The sequence below is a fragment of the Lathamus discolor genome, chromosome Z (genome assembly GCF_037157495.1).
Source record: "Lathamus discolor isolate bLatDis1 chromosome Z, bLatDis1.hap1, whole genome shotgun sequence".
In the NCBI taxonomy this organism is placed as follows: domain Eukaryota; kingdom Metazoa; phylum Chordata; class Aves; order Psittaciformes; family Psittacidae; genus Lathamus; species Lathamus discolor.
Window position 1 is genome coordinate 26,219,143 of NC_088909.1, and position 19,222 is coordinate 26,238,364.

Below are 19,222 nucleotides of genomic sequence, written 5' to 3' on the forward strand. Positions count from 1 at the left end.
GCAGCCCCAAGGCGTATGTCCTGAGGGACGAGATGGGTCCCGTATCTTGTCCTGGAGCATCTAGAGCTGGTTCCATCCAGCCCAGGGACCGGCAGCAGCACTGAGACAACCTGGAAAGTGCCGGGTAGCAGAGGGAATTGCACTCACAGAGATTTCCCTCCACAGGCTGTGAGACCAGGCTGCCCCTGTGCATCAGCGGGGAAGGCGTCGGGCCCCAGGTCCAACTCAGCTGTGACCAGCTGAGCATCGGGGAGGTGACTGTTGGCTCAAGCCACAGCTACAGGGTGAGCAGGACGGGGCGCAGGGCATGGGGTGGATCCGGATGGCTCCCGGGCAGCAGCGAGCCTCGTGGAGCTGTGGGATGGGTCTGAATCAACTTGGTGGTGCTGAGCAGGCGCTTGGCACTGCAGGTCAAGTGGAGTGCTCTGTGTCAGGGGAATAAGCCCAGAGTGGCTCTGTTTGTGTGAAGTTATCCCTGCTTTGCATGGAAAAAATCCCCGAGGCAGAACTCGTCCTGTTGTATTTGGCAGCAGCGCTCAGCATCTTCTGCCTTTTACAGATGTTAATTGCTAAACTAGAAAAGAAGTGAGCCTTCTGTAAGCAAAGAGGATTCCTCATGTATTTCCATGTTGCCTTCTCGCTGCTGCTGCAGGTGTTCCTGCTCAACAGAGGAGTTACTGAGACTCCCTTCAGCGTGGTCCCTCCGGAGAGAGCTCTGGGCTCCTGCTTCACCTTTGGCCCCCGGGAGGGCATGCTTTTGCCTTTTGATCATCAGGCCATCTGGATCTCCTTCAATGCCAGTGTCGTGGGGCAGTTCACAGAGGAATTCCAGTTCAATGTGAAGGGATCCCCTGAGCCTCTGACGCTGACTGTGAGGTGAGGAGGGTTCTAAGAGCTTGGCGGCCACATCTGTAGCTCTCTCTGGGTAGTCATCTCCCACCTACCTCATTTGCTGATGGAGCAGAGAAAGAAAAGGCTTGTCTGAGGTCTTGAGCTTGGCTCTCATCCTGGCATCTCCACACTAGGAGCCCACACTAACCTTGACTCCAGTTTGATGCTGACTCCTTGCGACCGCAGCAGCAAGTGAAGTGGAATTGTCAGCAAGAGGGAGCCATGGAATAGGTTGGGTTGAACACACCAGTTGCTGTGGTCCTTGATTTTGAGCTGAGAGGCAGAGCTGGCATTGGTTGGCATCAACCATGAAATAAATTAATGGGTGTTGTGCAGCTTCACGTGGTGATTCAGGTGGATGTTGGTGAGTCCTGGAGTTTGGAGCCTTCAAGTCTGCTGAATTTAAGGGCAGGTGAGGAGATGCGGTGTGTTCAGGTTCCGTTATGCCTGCAACTACTTGAAAGGAGGATGGAGCCAGGAGGTGGCTGGTCTCTTCTCCCAAGTAACAAGGGAAAGGACAAGAGGAAACGGCCTCAGTGTGTGCAGGGCAGATTTAGACTTGATGTTAGGAACAGTTTCTCCCCGAAAGGGTGGTCAGGCATTAGAAGAGACTGCCCTGGGCAGTGGTGGAGTCACCATCCCTGGAAGTGTTCCCAAACCGTGTAGACGAGGCCCTTAGTGACACGGATTAGTGGTGGGCTTGGCAGCGCTGGGGTGACAGTTGGGCTTGATGATCTTAAAGGTCTTTTCCAGCGTAGATGATTTGACGATTCTGTGTTGGGTGGTTTAAGACGTGTTGCTCTTGGATGGGTCAGCTGGTGCCCTGGTGGTTGGCTGATGTTTTCCTCCAAGATTCAACTGTCCGCTCTGTTGAGCTGTTGCGGCTCTTGTCAAGGGATGTCTGGGGCTCCCCTGGCTTCGTGTCTCAAAGTCCTGCCCCCATAACGATTGCATGGATCAAGATCTTCTGAGCAAGGTGTTCCTGTACTCCATGGGAAGAGCGGTTCCAGCTAAGAAATGCCAAAGCAGGAAAGCTGTGGCTGGGAAGGGTAGTTACATTGAGTGTGCTTTACTGGGGACACCCCTGTGTCCAACACATTACAGATGGGGAAACTGAGGCACGCAGCCATCACTTGTTTGGTGTCCTTCCTCAGGCCATCTACAACTTGGGGGCATACCCTGCATGACACTGTGCCCCAAGCCCCACAAGCAGCTATGGGCTGCTGACCGCTTTGCTTTGGCTGCCTCCCGTCCACCTGGATGCTGTGCTGAGCATGAGGGTGAGGGCTTGATGTGAAACCCCCTGAGGTTCTCAGGCCGGCTTTTACCCACCGGAACGGTAAGGAAAGCTGAAGGCTTTGCAGTTCTCTTTAACCGAGGCCATGTCTCCTCTGCCTTTGTCCTCACAGTGGCTGTGTCACTGGGCCGGCGTTTCATTTCAATGTATCGTCCCTCCGCTTCGGTGAAGTCTCCTTTGGTGAGTGTGCCCTGGGCTTGGGCTGCAGGGTGGGAGGTCTGAGCCTTACCCAGATGGAGCACTTGTCCAGGACAGCATTGTCACTTGTGTTCCTCCATAGCCGCCTTCAGCATGTCAAAACCAGGACTGCCAGCTGCTAGGCAGTATTTTGCCATCATGAGATCAAACAGAACCAGACAGAATGGCACAGAGCCAATTGAGTGGTTCAAATAGAACGGAGGGAGTAGAAAGTCAGTGTTCTCTGGTGTCCCTCACAGTCAGTCCAGCCCCAATCTGCCAGTCCTCAGCAACAGAATGACTGTGAAAGTCTTTCTTGTCCGCGGCCAACTGGAGAAGGGAGTTGAAGGCAAGTTGTAGGTGCCCTGGGTGAATTTTGCTGTTGTGAGGCAAGGGCACCATTTACCCACCTGACCATTAGCGTGAGAAATCAACTAGTGCTGTGAGGCCAACTCGTTGTCAGCTCCCAGGTAACATGGCCAAGCAGTAGCTCCGCATTGGGCGCCCATGTCTTCAGACATGGGCTCCTCCTTCCCCACCAAAAGCCCAGCTCTGCTGACAGAGCTGGCGGCTGTGCACCCAGAGCTTCTCCACTGAGATGCAGATTCTGGTTCTCCACCTCAGTCTCGCAAAGGACTTCTCACTGAGATGGTCTCAAGTTTAAATGTGAACTCAACCCCCCAGATCAGCTGCGATTGTGTCAGTGGCTTCCATTATGGAAAGCAAGTACCAAAGCTGAAGCCATGTCAGCCTTTGTGGGGTAATGAAAGGCAGCATGGCCGTTTGTCCCCACTCCTTTGGGAGGGTGAGACACAGGTCCTGCTTGTTCTTGAGCAAGCATCAGGTTTGCCTCCAGTGAAGTGGGCCGTGAGCTGCCACAGGCTCAGTCTCGATTGTCCCAAACCAGGAGATGCACCGAGGTTCCTGTCTGGAGAAACTGCTTCAGAGTGCTCTGCATCATGCTGTGGCTGCCAGTTTCATCTTTCCTTTCCTTTCCTGGATCATCTCTTTGATGACAACATACTGCTTTTATCTCTCGAAAACTGTGGGAGTGTTTGTGGAGTTCACAGGGACTTTTCTGGACTGACTTTTGAGAGTAAATGTTCTGGATGCACCGTCATGGTTGAGAAGGAATTGGTGCTGGTCTGGGGGAGGTGAGAGCTCCTCACAGTTAGAGACACTTGTGTCAGAGTGGCATTTCTGTGTGACAAGCGTAAAAGGAACCGTCATTGACGACGACTTCCCCATAGAGCTTCTCAATCAGCTGTAATTGCCATTGAAAGGAGGCAAACTCCAAGCGCAGTTTTTTATCACCGCAGGATGTCCACCCCAGGAGTCACGGGATAATAAACTCCTGTTGTGTCCTTTTCCCAGGCTTTCCTCGCACCCTGTGCTGCCGCCTCACTAACACTTCCTCGGTGCCCTTCAACTTCAACCTTCGCATTCCTGGGGACGGCTCGGGAGCACCCAGCGTGACCAGTTTTGCTCAGGTGTCAGACAGCACTGGTCCGTCGTGGAGAAAGCGAGCCCCAGGTGCCAAGAAGCCAGCTGAATTTACTATCAGGCCCTGCACAGGGACCATCTGCGCCAAGGGACACTTGGATATCCAGGTACGCGAAGAGTGCAGCCCTGTGTGCTTCAGAGGTGGAGCTGGAGCTTCGGTGGCATTGAGGGGGCTTTAGCACTGCTGGCTCTGAGCATCCTGCGAGTAAGAGTTGGGCACTAGTGTTGGGCTCTACATCTGCCCTGGCAACGCAAAGCGCATTCAGTAATTCAGGTATTGTCCAAAGAGTTCTGTTACTGCCAGAGACTGTGCTCTACACATGAACCAGCAGAAGAATTAAAGGCAAACATCACAGAATCCTAGCCTGTTTTGGGTTGGAAGGGACCTTGCAGCTCATCCAGTTCCAGCCCCCTGCCATGGGCAGGGACACCTTCCACCAGACGAGGCTGCTCCAAGCCACATCCAAACTGGCCTTGAACACCGCCAGGGATGGGGCAGCCGCAGCTTCTCTGGGCAACCGGTGCCAGGGCCTCAGCCCCCGCACAAGGAAGAACTTCTTCCTGATACCTCATCTTCCTCATATCTACTAAATCCTCCCTTTCCTTGCTGTGGAAGGAGATGTGGAGGGCACTGCATATGGCCGATGGGTTTTGGGAGTGATGAAGTATTTGATGCTCTTGTCTTCCAGGTCACCCTGTGCTCCAACACCGTGAAGAGATACAAGCTGGCCCTGGTGGTTGATGTGGATGGTGTTGGCAGAGAGGTGTTATCACTGCCCGTCAGAGCCAGGTACCAACGCTTCCCTTGCAGCCCCTCTTCTTTCCCTATGCATCTGCCAGAAGCAGGTGGTGCTGCCTTGCGTAGAGCTGGCTGGCTCCAGCTCCAAACGAGGAGCATTGCTCAATGAGCTAGTTCTGCCCAGCTAGACAGGAGAACAGCAGCGCATGGAAAGCAGTCCATGATGAGCAGCACTTGTGCTCAGGCACAGGCACGGCCCAGGGCCTTCTCCTACAGGAAACTGTGATTATATTCCTTATCGGCCTGCTCTGGGGGCTTGAGGTGTAATGTTTCCAAAGGGCCGCCTCTCCTCCTTCCTGCAAGTGTTGGACTTGTGCTGGGTTGTGGCCAGAATCCAGGACTGGTTTGGGCCACAGCAAGCAGCTGCTGCAAGCTGTTGTCTGCCTCAGTTAAGGAGGGGCCGTGCAGACGGGCAAGGGGCTTAGGGCAGGACTGGTGAGGGAAAGGTAAAGGCGAGATCTTGTGACAGACAAAGTAGTCCTTGGTGTGGAAGGTGAGCTCAGGTTTTTGTGCTTCCGTCTGGCTCTGCTGAGCATTGATGTTCTCGGAGTTAAGCTCAAAGTTGTTCTTGCTTCAGCCACATTCAGGCCTGTTGTGCTGCGGTGGGCGTCAGTTCAACGGCAAGAGGGATGCATTTCACCGGTGCTGTTCCCTCTCCCGGGCAGAGTTGTGCAGTCAGTGCCTGGGCTGCAGTTGTGTAGAACAAGTGCAAATGGGAGCAGCTGGCGTGCGGACCCGTGGGGAAAGGACCAAGGCAGCCACAGGGCCTGGGAGAGGGTTATCGCTCACGGCGCAGGGCAGGTGGTGGCCTGCACCCTGCGTTGCTGGGGTAAAGGGCTGGATTTCAGGCAGGGACACAGCGGTGTTTTCCCTGAGACACTGGAGTCTGGTGTTCCTGGAGCCTTGGCGAGCGCTGCTCCTCGGTGGGAAAGCTCCCTCAGAGCTCACACCTCGCTGGGGCCATTGAGAGGGTCCTTGCGAGCCTCCTGGGGCAAAGGAGGGGCAAAGCTGACCTGGGACAGGGCACCGTGCTCTGCCTGGGCACTGAGCAGCTTTTGTGATGCTGTGACTCAGGGTCTGCCCCTCTTTTGCAAGAGGTTGTTGGGTAAAAAGAAGTTGAAGGCTGTTTCTCACTGTAGGCGTATCAAATGACTATTTGACGGTGACAATTGGGTCGTGCTCCATTTGGTGCTCATTGAGAAGTAAACAAGTAAGCAACGCTGTGTCAGAATCTAATTCCCTTTTGCTCATCTCTCTGCCTAGATGTGTAATTCCCCCGCTGCGAGTGCTCCACCCGGCTCTGACCTTTGGACGATGCTCTCTCAAAGTCCCTTACCAGCAGATGCTGACCCTTGTGAACGACAGCAACCTTCCAGGCTGCTACTGGGCTCTTCCTCAGGTTTGGCATCGCATCCGCCTCCTGCCTCCAATGTCACCTAGGGGTTTGTTAGGGGAAAAACGGGTTTGGTTAAGATGTTGCTGGTTTGTATTCAACCCTAAAGGTTTGCTGGGAACAGGAAGCTACCTGAATATCAACTCCAGGAAGCAGCTTAAACTCTCCAGGAAGCAGATTATATTCTAGCCTTCGGGATGCTTTCAATGCGGGAGAACTTGTAGGGTTGTGAAAAGCTGCTGCAAGGAGGCTGCCAGCACGGGACGGGGGGTTGTGGAGGCAGCAGCTGTTGGCCCCCCTCGGGATGCTGAACCCATACATGTCTTGCATCTTGAGTTGTGCCTTTCTGCTTTCTCCTAGGCATTTTTAGACACGTGTGTGAGTTGGCGTTGTGGTAGATGTTAAAGAGTTGAAAGTTTCCTCAAAGGTCAGTCTGAAGCCGTGTTTGGTTCTGTCCCTTATAGGAGAACAAGGATACTGCTGCTGTGTGGTACTCCAGCCCTGAGCCCCGTGGGATTATTCAGCCTCAGAGCTCGGTGGAGATCCCGTTCACACTGGAAGTCCAGGTGACGGGAAAGCAGGACACCGTTGCTCGTGTTGCAGTGTTTGGGAGTAAAGAATCCCCACTGGTGAGTGCTGGGGCAGACGTGTGCCTTTGTGCCTCTCATCTTGGTGGGATGTAGAGCGTACAGGGGTTCTTCCAGGGAAAATGATCTATGGCTGTTGTCTACAAGGAAAGAAGGCATTCGTGGCATAAGCAACACTAATGCCTGGAGAAGACATGGGACTGAGTGACCCTGTGCCCGGTCAATCCATCCTCAAGGCGCTGCGCTCGTGCTCGGCTGCTGCTCGCAGCCCGCAAATGCTGGTCAAAACCTGGCTGGGTGTTGCCTGCACAAATGGGAGTTTCTGGGTGTCATTTCCTCTAGGTCTGCCTTATGGCTTGAGTGCAGCTTTGGGAGCTGGTAGCCACATCCAAGCTGGCCTTGAACAGTGCCACGGATGGGGCAGCCATAGCTCCTCTGGGCAGCCTGTGCCAGCCATAGCTCCTCTTGGCAACCTGTGCCAGAGCCTCACCACCCCTCACAGGGAAGAGCTTCTTCCCAGGATCCCATATTGATCACCACCCCCCCCCCCCCGTCAAATTAGAGCCATCCTTCCCTGTTCTGTCCCCGCAGGCCCTTATCCAAAGCCCCTCTCAAGGTTTCTTGTTGGCCCCTTTAGGCACTGGAAGGTGCTTTAAGGTCTCCCCAGAGCCCTCCCTTCTTCAGGCACTACAAGCCTGGTTAAGGCTTGGGGTGTTTGGAGCTGGGGAAATCCCGCCAGACTGGATAAATTCTCATTGGTTTTAGTGATGTGAGAAGAGGGTTTAGCAAAAGGATCCACATTCCTCCTCCGCTAGTTTGTGCCCCTTCTGCAGAAACAAACTTTTGGGTCTCAGGCTGTCAGCAGAAAAAAATACTGCTCGAATGATGCAATTAATAATGAATGTCTTGGTGCAATAAAGAAGTAATACCAGGAATGCACACAAGCACAAATGAGAGGCAACTAACTTGCATGATCTCTACTGAGAAGAGCTTTGCTTCCAGCCTCTACTGGTTTTCACAGGAGAAGCTTTGGGAAGGTTGAAGAAGTTCCTGTGCAGTGTGGCTGTGCAGCCGCAGCAGTCAGGGAGGGTGGTTTATGGCATGATGGAGCAGTACAAGGAGCAGGCGTAGGCGCAGGGTAGCGGAAGGAGAGCTGACAGCATGGAGGAGGTGTGAAAAGCATGCGTGGGAGATGGGGGTTCTGTATCCCCTCCTAATGGGATCTTGTGGCTTTCAGATCCGCAGGGACCACTCCAGGTGCCACCTTTGCTCCAGCCTTCCTGTTTCAGCCTCACAACCCTGACAGCTTCAAACAGTCAGAATTCCCTCAGCCTACGAGCCCCCTTAGAGCTGTCCAGTCATTCTAAACCTTCCCTGTTGTTTTTTTCTCTTTCCTGCCTGCCTCCTGGAGCAGGAAATCCATTTATTGAGCACTGGAGAAGGACCAGTTGTCCACGTGCACCCAAGTGAGATAAATTTTGGCAGCATCCAAGTTCTACAAGATGCTTCCCGGACCCTTCACCTCTCCAATCAGTCTGTCATCCCCGCATCCTTCTCGGCAAAGATGGTAAGTGTCGCTGGGGCTGTTTTCCAGAGCAAGTGAGTGGCCCATAGCAGCCTGTGACTGGAGCACTTATTTCTATGCAACATTTCCACGTCACTGAGATGTGTCTGAGAGAGAAAGCCAGATGTTCCATCCGAGTGCAGCAAGAGGAGCCTGGCTCCGGGGGCACTTGTAGCTGGGGCACCCGTCAGTAAAACAGAGTTTGCAGAGATGTTTGAGCAGAAAGGAGTTCATTTCTGCAAGTTCTCCCTTTATTTTGTGGAAGGCGTTTAGCTGTGAGAGTCTTTGTTTTTGGAACTGAGAGGTCTGTCCTCAAGGCGCTTAGGGTGAAGTGGGTTTCACACCTCCTCGGGGGTCAAACCAGCTGGGTTGTTGCCCAGAAGCAGACTTGTAAGGGTTGTGTACCTGCAGAGCCTGTGTGCTCTGTAACATTGTAGAGCATGTGGCTGCAGAAAGAGGCTGTTTAATTCCTGGAGGCGGCAGGGTGGAACAGGCTGCGGAGCAGAAGGAGGTTGTGGGGTCTTCTGACAGGGGCTGATGCAGCCAGGAAGGGCTCGTGTGCTGGGTCTGGGGGGTGCTCCCCACCGGAGGGGCGTCTGTGAGGGGCTTGAGAGGAGGTTTGTTCTTCTGCAGGCTGGGTTGTTGAAGTTCTGGAGCCGCTTCACGCAGGCCTGTGGCTGGGGACTTGGTTGTGTCTGCGCATGAGGCATCCAGCAGGGTGTGAGAGCACAGGCTCAGCCCCCTGGGCAAGGAGGAGGGGGCTGAATTTCCCTCCTGCTGCTTTTCCAGGCGTTTGGGGGTTAAATAGAACCTCAAAGTGGGGGATTCGCAGGCAGCTTGCTTTGTCCGCACCATAAAAATCTGCTTTTGACCTCTGCAAAGAGCAAGCACCCCAGTGCCCTCAGCAGCTGCCTCCTTCAGTGCCCTTTCTTACTTGCTGGTAAGCAAAGCAATTGTTACTCTGCTCGTCAGGGGAAAGCAAACATGTCCTGTTGCGCTGTGCCTATTGGCAACTGAATTACAGAGGGTTAGAAGTCTTCAAGACAGCTGTGCTTCTAGAAGCAAGCTGAGAGCTTTTCCCAAAGGCAAAGCAGGAGCAGTTTGGTTCTTAAATGTTGCGCTTGGCAGCAGCTGGGCAAGCCGTAGCCGTGCCCTGGAGAGCCGCGATGCGCAGAGTGGTGTCCCTGGCCTCCCCAGCCTGGCAGGGAGGGCAGATGCGATCATGGAGGGGTGAGCTGTGGACAGGGAGCACAAATGGAGACAAGCTCTGCCCCTTGATCCCGTAAAACATCCCGTTGACGGTGCTCGGGGCAGAGGCTAAACCACAGTGGTCCCCGTGCTTGTGCTGAGGAGATGCTGGTGCTGAGGAGGCAGGAGGAGGCCGGTTGTTGGCGGGAGCATGTAGCCAGCCTCAGGCTCTGATCTCCGCCTCCTGCAGGGCTCAGGGTGCTTTTGGGCTGTTTCCTGCCACTGGCTGTTTGTGTGGATAAGGAGCAGCTTTGAAAAGAAGAACAGAGGGTCCCCCGCACCGGGAATGCTGAACCCCCTGGGACAAGGCTCTGCAGCCAGCTGGTGCAGGACGGGATTTATTTCCTCTTCATGAGCAGCCCTACGAGGACAGTGACTCAGCCTGACTGAGAATGGGAATGCTGTTGTTAGAGCTACGGCTCTCGCTAGAGCTACGGCTTGATCAAGTGCAGCTGCATTTGTAACGTGGAGTTCTGCTTCCTCTGCCACTTGTGCAAGGCCAGAGTGACCAGATCACTTCAGTGACTCATCTGTAAACAGATTCAAGAGAGCTGATTGTGGTGTCTCCTCAGTCATCCCTTGGGGCAGCTATCCGTCCCTTCCTCCCTCTCTCCTTCCCTCCCTCCATCCGTCAGCTGCACACTGGTGTCCATTGTAACCAGATTGTGGAAGCTTTCATTCACGATGGACGTCTGTGCTGGGATAAGATTCTGATTATCGTGGTGAACTTCTGAAGTGGTGGATCCCAGCCCTTACTGGTTACTCAGGAGCTCTGATGCCCAATAGTACAAGAAGCTGCTATAGGGTCAGAAATAGCCACTGTCTTTGTGCATGCAGTGCATGCAGCTACGGCATCATTTTGCGGCGCACTCAAGGATAAGCAAGTAGCAGAGATGTTATCAGAGGTTGGGTATTTGTCTTGAAAGTGGGGGTATTTTGTAGCGTGGCTCCAAGAGGTTTCTTGTCTCTGAGACACAGGCTGGATTGGGGGCAGGCAGAAGCTGACCTAGAAACCCAAGGGAATGTGTCTCGGCAGAGCCTTGTGGCCCTGGCAGGTCTCCTGTTCAGCAGTGCACGGTGCTGCCCCTTGGAGCCAGAGCAGATGCTGACTGAAAGAATGAGGAGAGGATGCAAATCGTCCTCCCCTGGCCTGGGCTGTTGGCGTGGGCTGTTGGCCTGGGCGGGCCCAGCAGGGCTGTGCTGGGTCACGCCAGGGAGTTGAAGGTCTGGCTCCGTCGAGACCCCCATCCTCATTCCTCAGGAATAGTTTCTGGGGTACAATTTTCTGGCGGGCTTGTTGCCAAGCTTTGATAAATGAGCTTTGTCAGGGAGCAGACTCTCAGATTCACGTTTGGAGCGGAGCTCTCAGGGCTCCTTTCCAAGCGAGCTGCCCTGTGTCAGCACGAGCCAGAGAAGCTGTACATGAATGTCAGTGGAATCTTCACACCCACTGGCTCGGTGTGAACGTGTTGCCTGGGCAGGCCTTGGCTGGTGGCAGCCAGGTCCGTGGTTTCCGTCCTAAATGAGTGTTGTTTGTCTTCCAGGCTGGTGCAGACTCGTGCTGGACCGTTGGACCCAGTCAGGGAGTGATCCCTGCCAAGGCCGAGGTGTCTCTGGCTGTCACTGCAAACTTGGATGACACGGAGCAATTCAAGGACGAGGTGGTGCTGTTCATTGAGAACAGTCGTGCCTACGTCATCCCCGTCCAGGCTGTTGGCGTTGGCACCACGATTGTCATTGACAAACCCTTTGGCCCGGAGCTCAACCTGGCGCCCTGCTTCAGGTAGGGAATCTCTCAGCTCCCACTTCCCCATGGGCTCAGCAAGGAGGAGTTCTGCTGCAGTCCCTCAAGCTTCTTCAGTGCTCACAGTCCTGGCTCTGCTTCCCTGAAGCCACAGGGCTTCCTTTGGAAACATTTTATGGCCATCTGCAAGTCAGTAGGTACTCTGAAAGCCACCGAGCTGGAGAGCAGTTGCTAAGTTGTTGCTGAATTGTCTTTAGTCATAATCCATTTGTCTCCTCACTTTATCAAACAAAGATTTGGAGGAAGAGAGCAGGTCCTGGAAGCCTCCAGCTGAGAAATGCTGCCTTACAAGTACAGACATGTTTCTCTCTGCAGTGATATTGCTTGCTTTGCCATTCCGTCTGGAGTAAGATCTCAGAGCAGCAGCAAGCCTGGGCAGTAGCTTGTTAGCAGCTCCTCGACTGAATGAATGGCGCTGGTTTATTTCCCCTCTGGCCAGGAGCCCTGGAGGAGCAGCAGAATTTCTTTGCCCTGTGTCATCCCCCAGTTGGCTCCCATTTGGCTCCCATTTACCTCTCCCATTTGGAGAGGTAAAATACGCACCCACGAGCCCTCCACGTACGCAGGGACATCGCAGGGAGGCTGGTGCTTGTCCAGAGTTTCCTGTGCTCAGTGCAGCCACAAGCTGGCTGCACAATGGAGGGGACAGTGTCCGTGTGATTCATGTAGTTGTCTTCTGCCCCCCTTTATGTCTTTGCCTGCGGGCTCAGTTTGGAGCTGTTGCCATTGCTGTCGGCTGCAGAGCCGCCACCAGAGGGTGGTACGTTGGGGGCAATGAGGGTTGGATGCTCCCTACGAGACGCCTCAGAGGCATGAACAACAGCTCCCAAGGGGAAGGTGGAGTGGCAGCGAGGCTGTTCCTCCAGCTACTTGCATGTGGGGCCGGCTCTTTACGAAGCTCTTCCTTGCTGGAAGGGTGCCAGCAGAGCAGCTGCTGGATGGTGACAAACCTAGGGGCAGCCAAGGTCTGGCTTTTGGTGAAGCCGAGTGTGCAGTCAGGTCGTGCCCTCAGGGTGCTGAAGCTGGGTGACCAGTGGCAAATAGCAGCTCCCCTGCCATTTTGTGTCTCTGCTTCTCCTCTAGCCTGGATCCCTGCTGTTACCGCTTCAAGATGACAAACAAAGGACGACGCACCCATCTGCTCTATTGGACCACAGAAGGTGGCACCACACTTAAGCAGCGCAAGCGTCTCCCTCGCATCAGTAAGAGCAAGGGCAAGGTTTCCTCCTGTGGCCCCGTGCTGAAGCTTCAGCCGCTGAGGACGGAGCTGATGCCCGGCCAGACAGCGGAGGTGGTGCTGAAAGGCTCCTGCAGCACCCCCCAGGTGAGTTCTGCATCAGGGCATTTCTGCAGCCCCTTGACATTTGCCTGAGCAAATGGGCAAGTGCTTCTGAGAACCTGGTTTCCTGCCATAAGTTACCGTGGCAGCACCAGTTGCTTTCCATGCTCGCCACCATCAGTTGCTGAGGCTTTTTGAGTTCCATGGCTACCATAAAGCCAACTTGGTGGTAGCAAAACATGGCCTGAAGGCACTGTCGCCCCAGGCTCTGTCCAGCATGGCCTTGTACCCTGCCAGGGATGGAGCATTCACCACTGCTTTGGCAACCTGTGCCAGTGCCTCACCATCCTCACAGTGAAGAACCTCTTCCTTGTATCTAACCTGAACTTGCCCTGTTTGAGTTTAAGTCCATTACCCCTTGTCCTGTTGCTGCAGTCCCTGAGAAGAGTCCGTGTCCGGCATCCTTGTAGGCCCCGTTCAGCTAGTGGAAGGCTGCTCTGAGGTCTCCCCGCGGTTTCTCTTCTCCAGGCTGAGCAGCCCCAGTTTTCTCAGCTGGCCTTAAAGTTAGAGGTAGACTGGGAGCCCAGGCAGAAAGTAACTAAAGAAATGGGCAGTTGTCTGTGTGGGGAAGCAGCGAGTGAAACAAAACACCCAGGAAGGTAGGGAGTGTCTGGGAGCAGCATTGATTTTCCTCTGTAGACAGACACGGGCCGGGAGCTTGTCCGGCCCGGAGACCGGGACGAGAGAAATGAACCCAGTGTGCCAGCTCTAATGATCCGAATGATGTCCGTCCACATGGGAAAGTGTTCCAGGGATCATTAGAACTGAGAGCTTGACTTGTGTCAGTATTCCCATCAGCGCTCGCCCCGCTCCCTCAGCCAGCCCCCGTGTGCCGAGGGCAGGCAGGTCTTGCAGCACCCTTGGGTTGCAGCTCAGAGGGGCAGATTTCAGCAGGGTCACTGAGTGTTCTCCTCCCTGGACCCTTCTCTCCGGGGGAAATCCAGCTCTGCAGAGGAGCTGCCGTCTGCCCCCGGTGTGCCTTCCCTGGCTCCAGGAGCACTGGGCACAAGTGTTTAAGTGAATGGGGAATAAATGTGCATTAAGCTCCTGCTGTTGCTAGAGTTTGAGAGGTGTTTTAAAGGATTGCCTGAGTGGTAGCTTGAGGAAGACTTGATCCCTCAGCTGGTTGACTCCGATGGGACTGTCCCTGTGCAGTCCTGAGCCCATGAGGCTTTGCTGAAGAGGGAAGAAGGAACCAGAAGGGAAATGGTCAGGCCACTGGTGAGGGTGCCTTCCTGGAAAGCCATATGGGCATCTGTGAGCTCAGCTGTGGCTACCTGGCTCGTGCAGTCCAAGCCAAGAGCCTGGGATTGGGTCTTCCACCTTCCTTAGGTCTCGAGAACTTCATACTCTTGAGGCTGGTTAGAAGCCCAAGACCCTGTGGTGCACGTGCAGCACAGGTGATTCTGACATCTCTAGGCTCTGAGGAGGAGTTGGGTTGTGGTGGTCTATCAGAGGGAAGAGAGAGGAAAAAAGGGAGGAATGTGGGGAAGTGAAACCATGAGGAGGAATCAGGAAAAGTCTTGGATGTAAGAGCATCCAGCTTAAGTAGAGGGTTTTCATGCCAGGTTGAAGACATCTCTTTCCTGGGGAGGTTTGTTTGACAGGCAGGTCTAGGGGGACACAGTACATCCTAGGAAGGCAGGCTGTCTGTTTGGGGTTTTCCCAGGGATCCTTTCCACTAAACTTGCAAGGGAGGATTTGCTGGCATTGATCCTTCTATCCCCTGTTTCCCTTCATACAGTCTGGTTTGTTTTTTTTTCATGAGTTCCTACAGTTTTCGGTAAGCATTTTGTTTGGCAGTGGGACAAAGCAAAGCAATAACCGTTTGGGCAGGGATTGTTCTGAGAGCTGTAGGCAGCACAAGACTCCTGAGGGCCTTTTGTGGTGGTTGGGTTGTAACACGAGGGACGCGTGAGTGCAGAACAAAGAGGATGCAGCTTATAAAGAAGAGAGGGCTCCTGAGGAGACCAATGGCTGTAACTTCATGCAGTAATGGGGCGTGTGGGTGGGCGGCTCAAAGATGCAGTGTGTTTTGTGGACACCCTGATAACACCCGCTGGGGGCCGTGTGGCTCGCATGCAGGTGGTGAAGGAGAAGCTGCTGTGTCACGCCATCGTGGGCAAGGAGGGAGTGAAGAATCTGATCGTGCAGGTGGACGTCACGTGCGAGTTCATTGCTCCTGCTCTGCAAATATCCAGCAGAGAAATCACTTTCCGGGTGGAGAAGGTGAGTCTCTGCATTGCATCCTGGCACTGACTGGTGTGGCTGGGGTGTGCCTGTGTCCTAAGGAGGAAGTTCTCCAAGTCCACAGAGCTTTGGCTGTTGACTTGAGCCAGGCCCAGCTTTTGTCATGAATGCCGAGATCATTATTTCACCCCTGTGGGGCTAGGGACAGTCTCCGCAGCTCTATTCTGCCCTTCTCGAGGTGCAGACAGAATTGAGCTGCTGAGCCAAGGGCACGGGCTGAGATGTGGGACCCGTGAGAGCAGCGTGGGCTTTGGAAGAGCCACTTGCTGTGCTGGGGCTGCAGGTGGAGAGCAGATCCCTCCTCACCCTCCCTGAGGTGGTGGTGAGAGGAGTGAGGATGCTGCTAGAGATGAGGCTGTTCTCTAAGTTGAGCCAGGTAGAACTGAGATTACAGCTGCTCTGGCGAGGGGGAGCATGCCCCCCTCTAGAGAGACGCCAGTGTCTGTAGTCAGGGTTTTGAGGATCTTCCAAGGTGTGGTGATGTCCGAGCAGCGATCGTGTAGGGAAGCTGAGAAAAGCTGAGATTCCTGTCAACTCCTCAAGCTGATGAGGAAAAACTGGCATCTCTTGCGCCTCTTTGCCTTCCCTGCCGTCGGTATGGGTGCTGCCTCTTTGCCTTTCCCAAGCCTCACCTTCTTCAAAGGACCCACGAGTGCCCTTCAGCTGCAGCGATGAGAGCACCAGTGCAACGTGTGTGCCCTTTAGTGTCTGGATCCCGACTCCTGCATCACCTTTCCCCGTCGCGTGAGGTGTCTGAAAAAGAGCAGATAGCTCATGATTTAGTTTCTGCGGTTTCAGGTCTCTCCTCCACTTCCCAGGCTTCCAGAGAAGCACAAATCCTGTGAGCAGGCGGTTCACATCTAATCAGAAGCTTTTCAGCTCCCCCTGATGTCTGCCTGTGGTCTGCTTGATGCCACATGCTCCCATGTGTTGCGTGCTGCGACACTGCAGGAGTTGGATGCCAATGCATCCACAATTAGTTTCCCAAAGACTGTCTAGTTTAGATAAACCATGCAGGAAGCGCGGAGCAATGCATGGACAGGAGGAAAAGGCTTAGGCTGAGCTTAGCTTTGAGGCTGCAACATCTTGTCAGTGGAGCAGGGGCAGCAGGTTGCGGCCAGACTGTTGAGGTTTGGAGCTGTCTGCATGTGCCCGTGAATGTTCAAAGCTGACCTCGGGCTGCTGCAGGCTGTCCGCTGCAGGCCATATCCTGCTTGCTTGCCTCCTCTGAGCAGCATCACTGCCTTGCGGGCCTGGCAGAGCTGATAGGGTGGTAAGAAACTACTGTATGGGAGTGGAAATGGCCTTGTGCCTTGTGCCTGTGTGTGCTCTCTGGGCAGGAGAGGACACACAACTGGAGCCAGAGTGGGTTCACTTTCTGTTTTGGATCTTGCTGAAGCAGCTGCCTCCTCTGGGGGGCTGCTCCCTCATCTGTACGCGAGACTGTTTCCCTGTCCCCTGGGGAAGGCTGTGGGTTCTAAACGCGAAAGCGTCTGCTAGAGTTGGAGGACAAACTTTGTAGAGGGGTAGAAACCAATCAAAAGAGTAAATAGAGATGGATGCACTTTTGGGGTTGGAAAATTTGAAATGCGTCTGAAGGGGAGGAGGTCCATGGCCACTTCAAGGTCATTTTTTCTTGTCTCCTGTTTCTGTAGCACCCCGGTGATGTCCTGGCTGTGATGTACAAGCCTCTCTCTGTAAAGAACATGTGCTCCCTGCCCCTCAGCGTGGTCCTTGCCTTAGAGCAGCCCTTCTCCATCTGCACTGCGGACCAGCAGCCTCTCCCTGCAGATGCTCAGGTGAGCAGCCCCGGACTTTCTTGCTGCTGGGCTTTGAAGAGGGATGAACGTGGTGGTGTGTCTCTGTTGGGAGGTCCTCCATGATGGAAGTGTGTTCTGTAGAGTCTGCAGTAAAGTGGCACAAGCTAAATCAGATGTGAAACGAGCTGCTGAAGGAAACAGAATGCCATCTGAATTGGGAAGAGACCTCCTGGCTTGAAGACAGGGGGAGGAGGGAGCAGGCACCCAGCTGTGGGCAAGCTGTAGGAAAGGTGTCTGCTGGAAGGCATGCCAGCTCTCCAGCAGCCATCCTCAGATAAGCTGGGGAACAGCTTGCTGTCTTTGAGGGCAGCCCTGCCTTTGGGAAGGCTGAGGTAGGCTTCTCCAGCTGCTGTCTGGCTCCTGCCCTGGTGTGTGCGGAAGGTGTTGGGCATGGGCTCTGCAGTGCACGTGTTGTCAGAGGTGCAGCCACCGCTGTGCTGCAGGCTAAAGGAGTTCCTCCAGAGTGAGGGCGAAGGCCTGGGTGCCAGAGTGCTGCTTTGGTTGTGTTTAGCAGGTGGCTTCTGCGGCTCCAGAATTCAGGAGACCAATGTGGATTTCCTCTTGTATTGGTGCAGAGCACAGAACCGTGAGCCTCAGGCAGCTTCAGAAAAAAGTGTGGTGCTTGGTCAGACAGCGTGAAGAAAATGAAGGATGAAGCGAGAAGCCCGTGTTGGGGTCACACGTTGAACATTTTCTCTTCATCTGCTTGCAGCCCATGAAGCTGAGGACAGGGGAGGAACTTCAACTCTGCATCGGATTTAACCCTGCTTATGAGGAGGATTTGCTTATCCGGGCAGCGGAGAAGGCTCTGAAGATCAAGTTCCTGGAGCATCCTCACGAAGAGCAGGTCACCGTCCGGGGAGAAGTCTACTTCCCGAATCTCCAGATCCAGAGCACGGCCGTGGACTTTGGCTGCATCTTGAATGACAGCAAGGATGTGCGTTACATGGAGATGACCAACTGCAGCCCACTGGTTGTCCAGTACCACTGGGCATTCCTGAAGGACAGCCAGGTGAACCCAGTGAGGTATGCGCACCTCTCCCTCTCCTGGAAGCTCTTCTTCCTGATGTCCTGTTTGTGGTTTGCAAAGCCCGAGGCCATTTGCCTGATCTGCCAAATTGTTTTCAACCTTCCCTTGAGGAAATCACACCTCTGAGTTGTGCTCAGCCAAGGTGCTCAGGGAACAGGTGATCTCCGCCGGTTTGATGCTGGGAAGGAGACAGCATTCTCCAGCCAGGCTGGGACTGTAGGACACTACTGACCCTTTTCACATAGCCATAAGCTGGAGTCCTGCTTTATCTCTGCAGCTGCAAAGCCGTGCTTCGGCACTTGGAGAAGCGGATGTAGAAGGTGTCCTTCCCTGCTAAGCCCATCTGTTGTCATTTTGTACTAAGATCCTACCCAGGCACTGCCATCAGAGTGACACACTGCTGTCGCAGTCCCTTGCTCTGCTTTGCTGTAGGCCTGTATGGGTTCCTGGGGGCAGGAGGGCTGATGTAGAAAGCTGCTTTCTCAGATCTTCGTGGCCTGAGGCAAACAGCCCCTTGAAGTGAGTGTTCATCTCTTGAACTGCACGTCACATTCACAGAAGAGCTATGTAGAGTTTTAGTGAGGAATGGCAGGTTCTGCTGTGACTTTAGGTCCAGCTGTAGATGCTGGAGGGAGCCCTTGTATGGACATCCCTGGGAAGGAGGACCATGCAGTGGTGGTCTATGGTTTCCAAGGCCAAGAGCAAACTTGTAGTGGTGCTGAAGCACATCTAGAAGCACATTCCTAGTGTTCCTTCTGCTGCGGCTTCTCTGCATAGCACAAAAGTCTGCTCTGGGCAGTTTGAAAGACGGTAGCAAATGGTTTTCCGTAATGCCCTAGGAAACCCAGCAAAGTTCACCACGTGGCACTGAAGCGCTGTTATTACAAACAAGGGAAACGATCAAGAAGCAGCTGTGTGAAGGGAATTGGGATCTGACTCGGAGGAGGTGACCTCTTGGGAACTGGAGATGAGCTGTGGCTATTAGGAGGGCTTGGGGGAGACGACCAGGGCACTGGGGCACTCCGGGGCGCTCAGCAGACACCATGGGATGCTGTGTGCCAGAGCTGGAAATGAAGATGGTCTCCAAGGTGTTACCACCAAACACTCAAAGTGTTCATTAGGAGCCTGCAGAAGGGCAGCGTGTCAGATGTTATTTCTGGTCCACACTAAGCACTGTTGGTATTCTAAATCATCAGCTCTAACTCAGTCTGACATGGAGGGAATCAAGCATCAGGTCTCATGAAGGGGAGATCAAAGACTGGAACTTTCCCTACCTGGGACCTTGCTGGAGCTGGTCATCAGAGACTCCCAGGATCAGTCGCGCACGTTTATTTTGGTCAGGAGAGAAAAATGCTGTTTCTCTGCCTCAACAAGACTTTGTGTGTTTACATTTTTTTCTTTCTAATTGTCCAGCCCGTTCTTTCCTCCTTGCTCTTTGGTCATTGCTGCTACCTGGGGCAGAGTGATCATATGTGCTGCCATTCAGCGAGACCTGGACAGGCTGGAGAGTTGGGCGGGGA

At 54.0% G+C, this 19,222-nt stretch overlaps 1 protein-coding gene across 1 annotated transcript in view; it reads left to right on the top strand.

Annotated features, from left to right (window-relative positions):
• The window catches only part of LOC136005923 (hydrocephalus-inducing protein-like), a gene marked incomplete at its 5' end in the record, with an annotated part of 47,474 nt that overhangs the window by 12,986 nt on the left and 15,266 nt on the right, over positions 1 to 19,222 (top strand). The window contains 13 exons of the mRNA XM_065663814.1: positions 166 to 284; positions 653 to 871; positions 2,308 to 2,368; positions 3,740 to 3,975; positions 4,558 to 4,658; positions 5,931 to 6,066; positions 6,525 to 6,689; positions 8,062 to 8,214; positions 11,004 to 11,242; positions 12,347 to 12,587; positions 14,688 to 14,831; positions 16,508 to 16,651; positions 17,385 to 17,698. Coding sequence (XP_065519886.1) covers positions 166 to 284; positions 653 to 871; positions 2,308 to 2,368; positions 3,740 to 3,975; positions 4,558 to 4,658; positions 5,931 to 6,066; positions 6,525 to 6,689; positions 8,062 to 8,214; positions 11,004 to 11,242; positions 12,347 to 12,587; positions 14,688 to 14,831; positions 16,508 to 16,651; positions 17,385 to 17,698 — 2,272 coding nt within the window. The remainder of the gene's footprint in view (positions 1 to 165; positions 285 to 652; positions 872 to 2,307; positions 2,369 to 3,739; positions 3,976 to 4,557; positions 4,659 to 5,930; positions 6,067 to 6,524; positions 6,690 to 8,061; positions 8,215 to 11,003; positions 11,243 to 12,346; positions 12,588 to 14,687; positions 14,832 to 16,507; positions 16,652 to 17,384; positions 17,699 to 19,222) is intronic.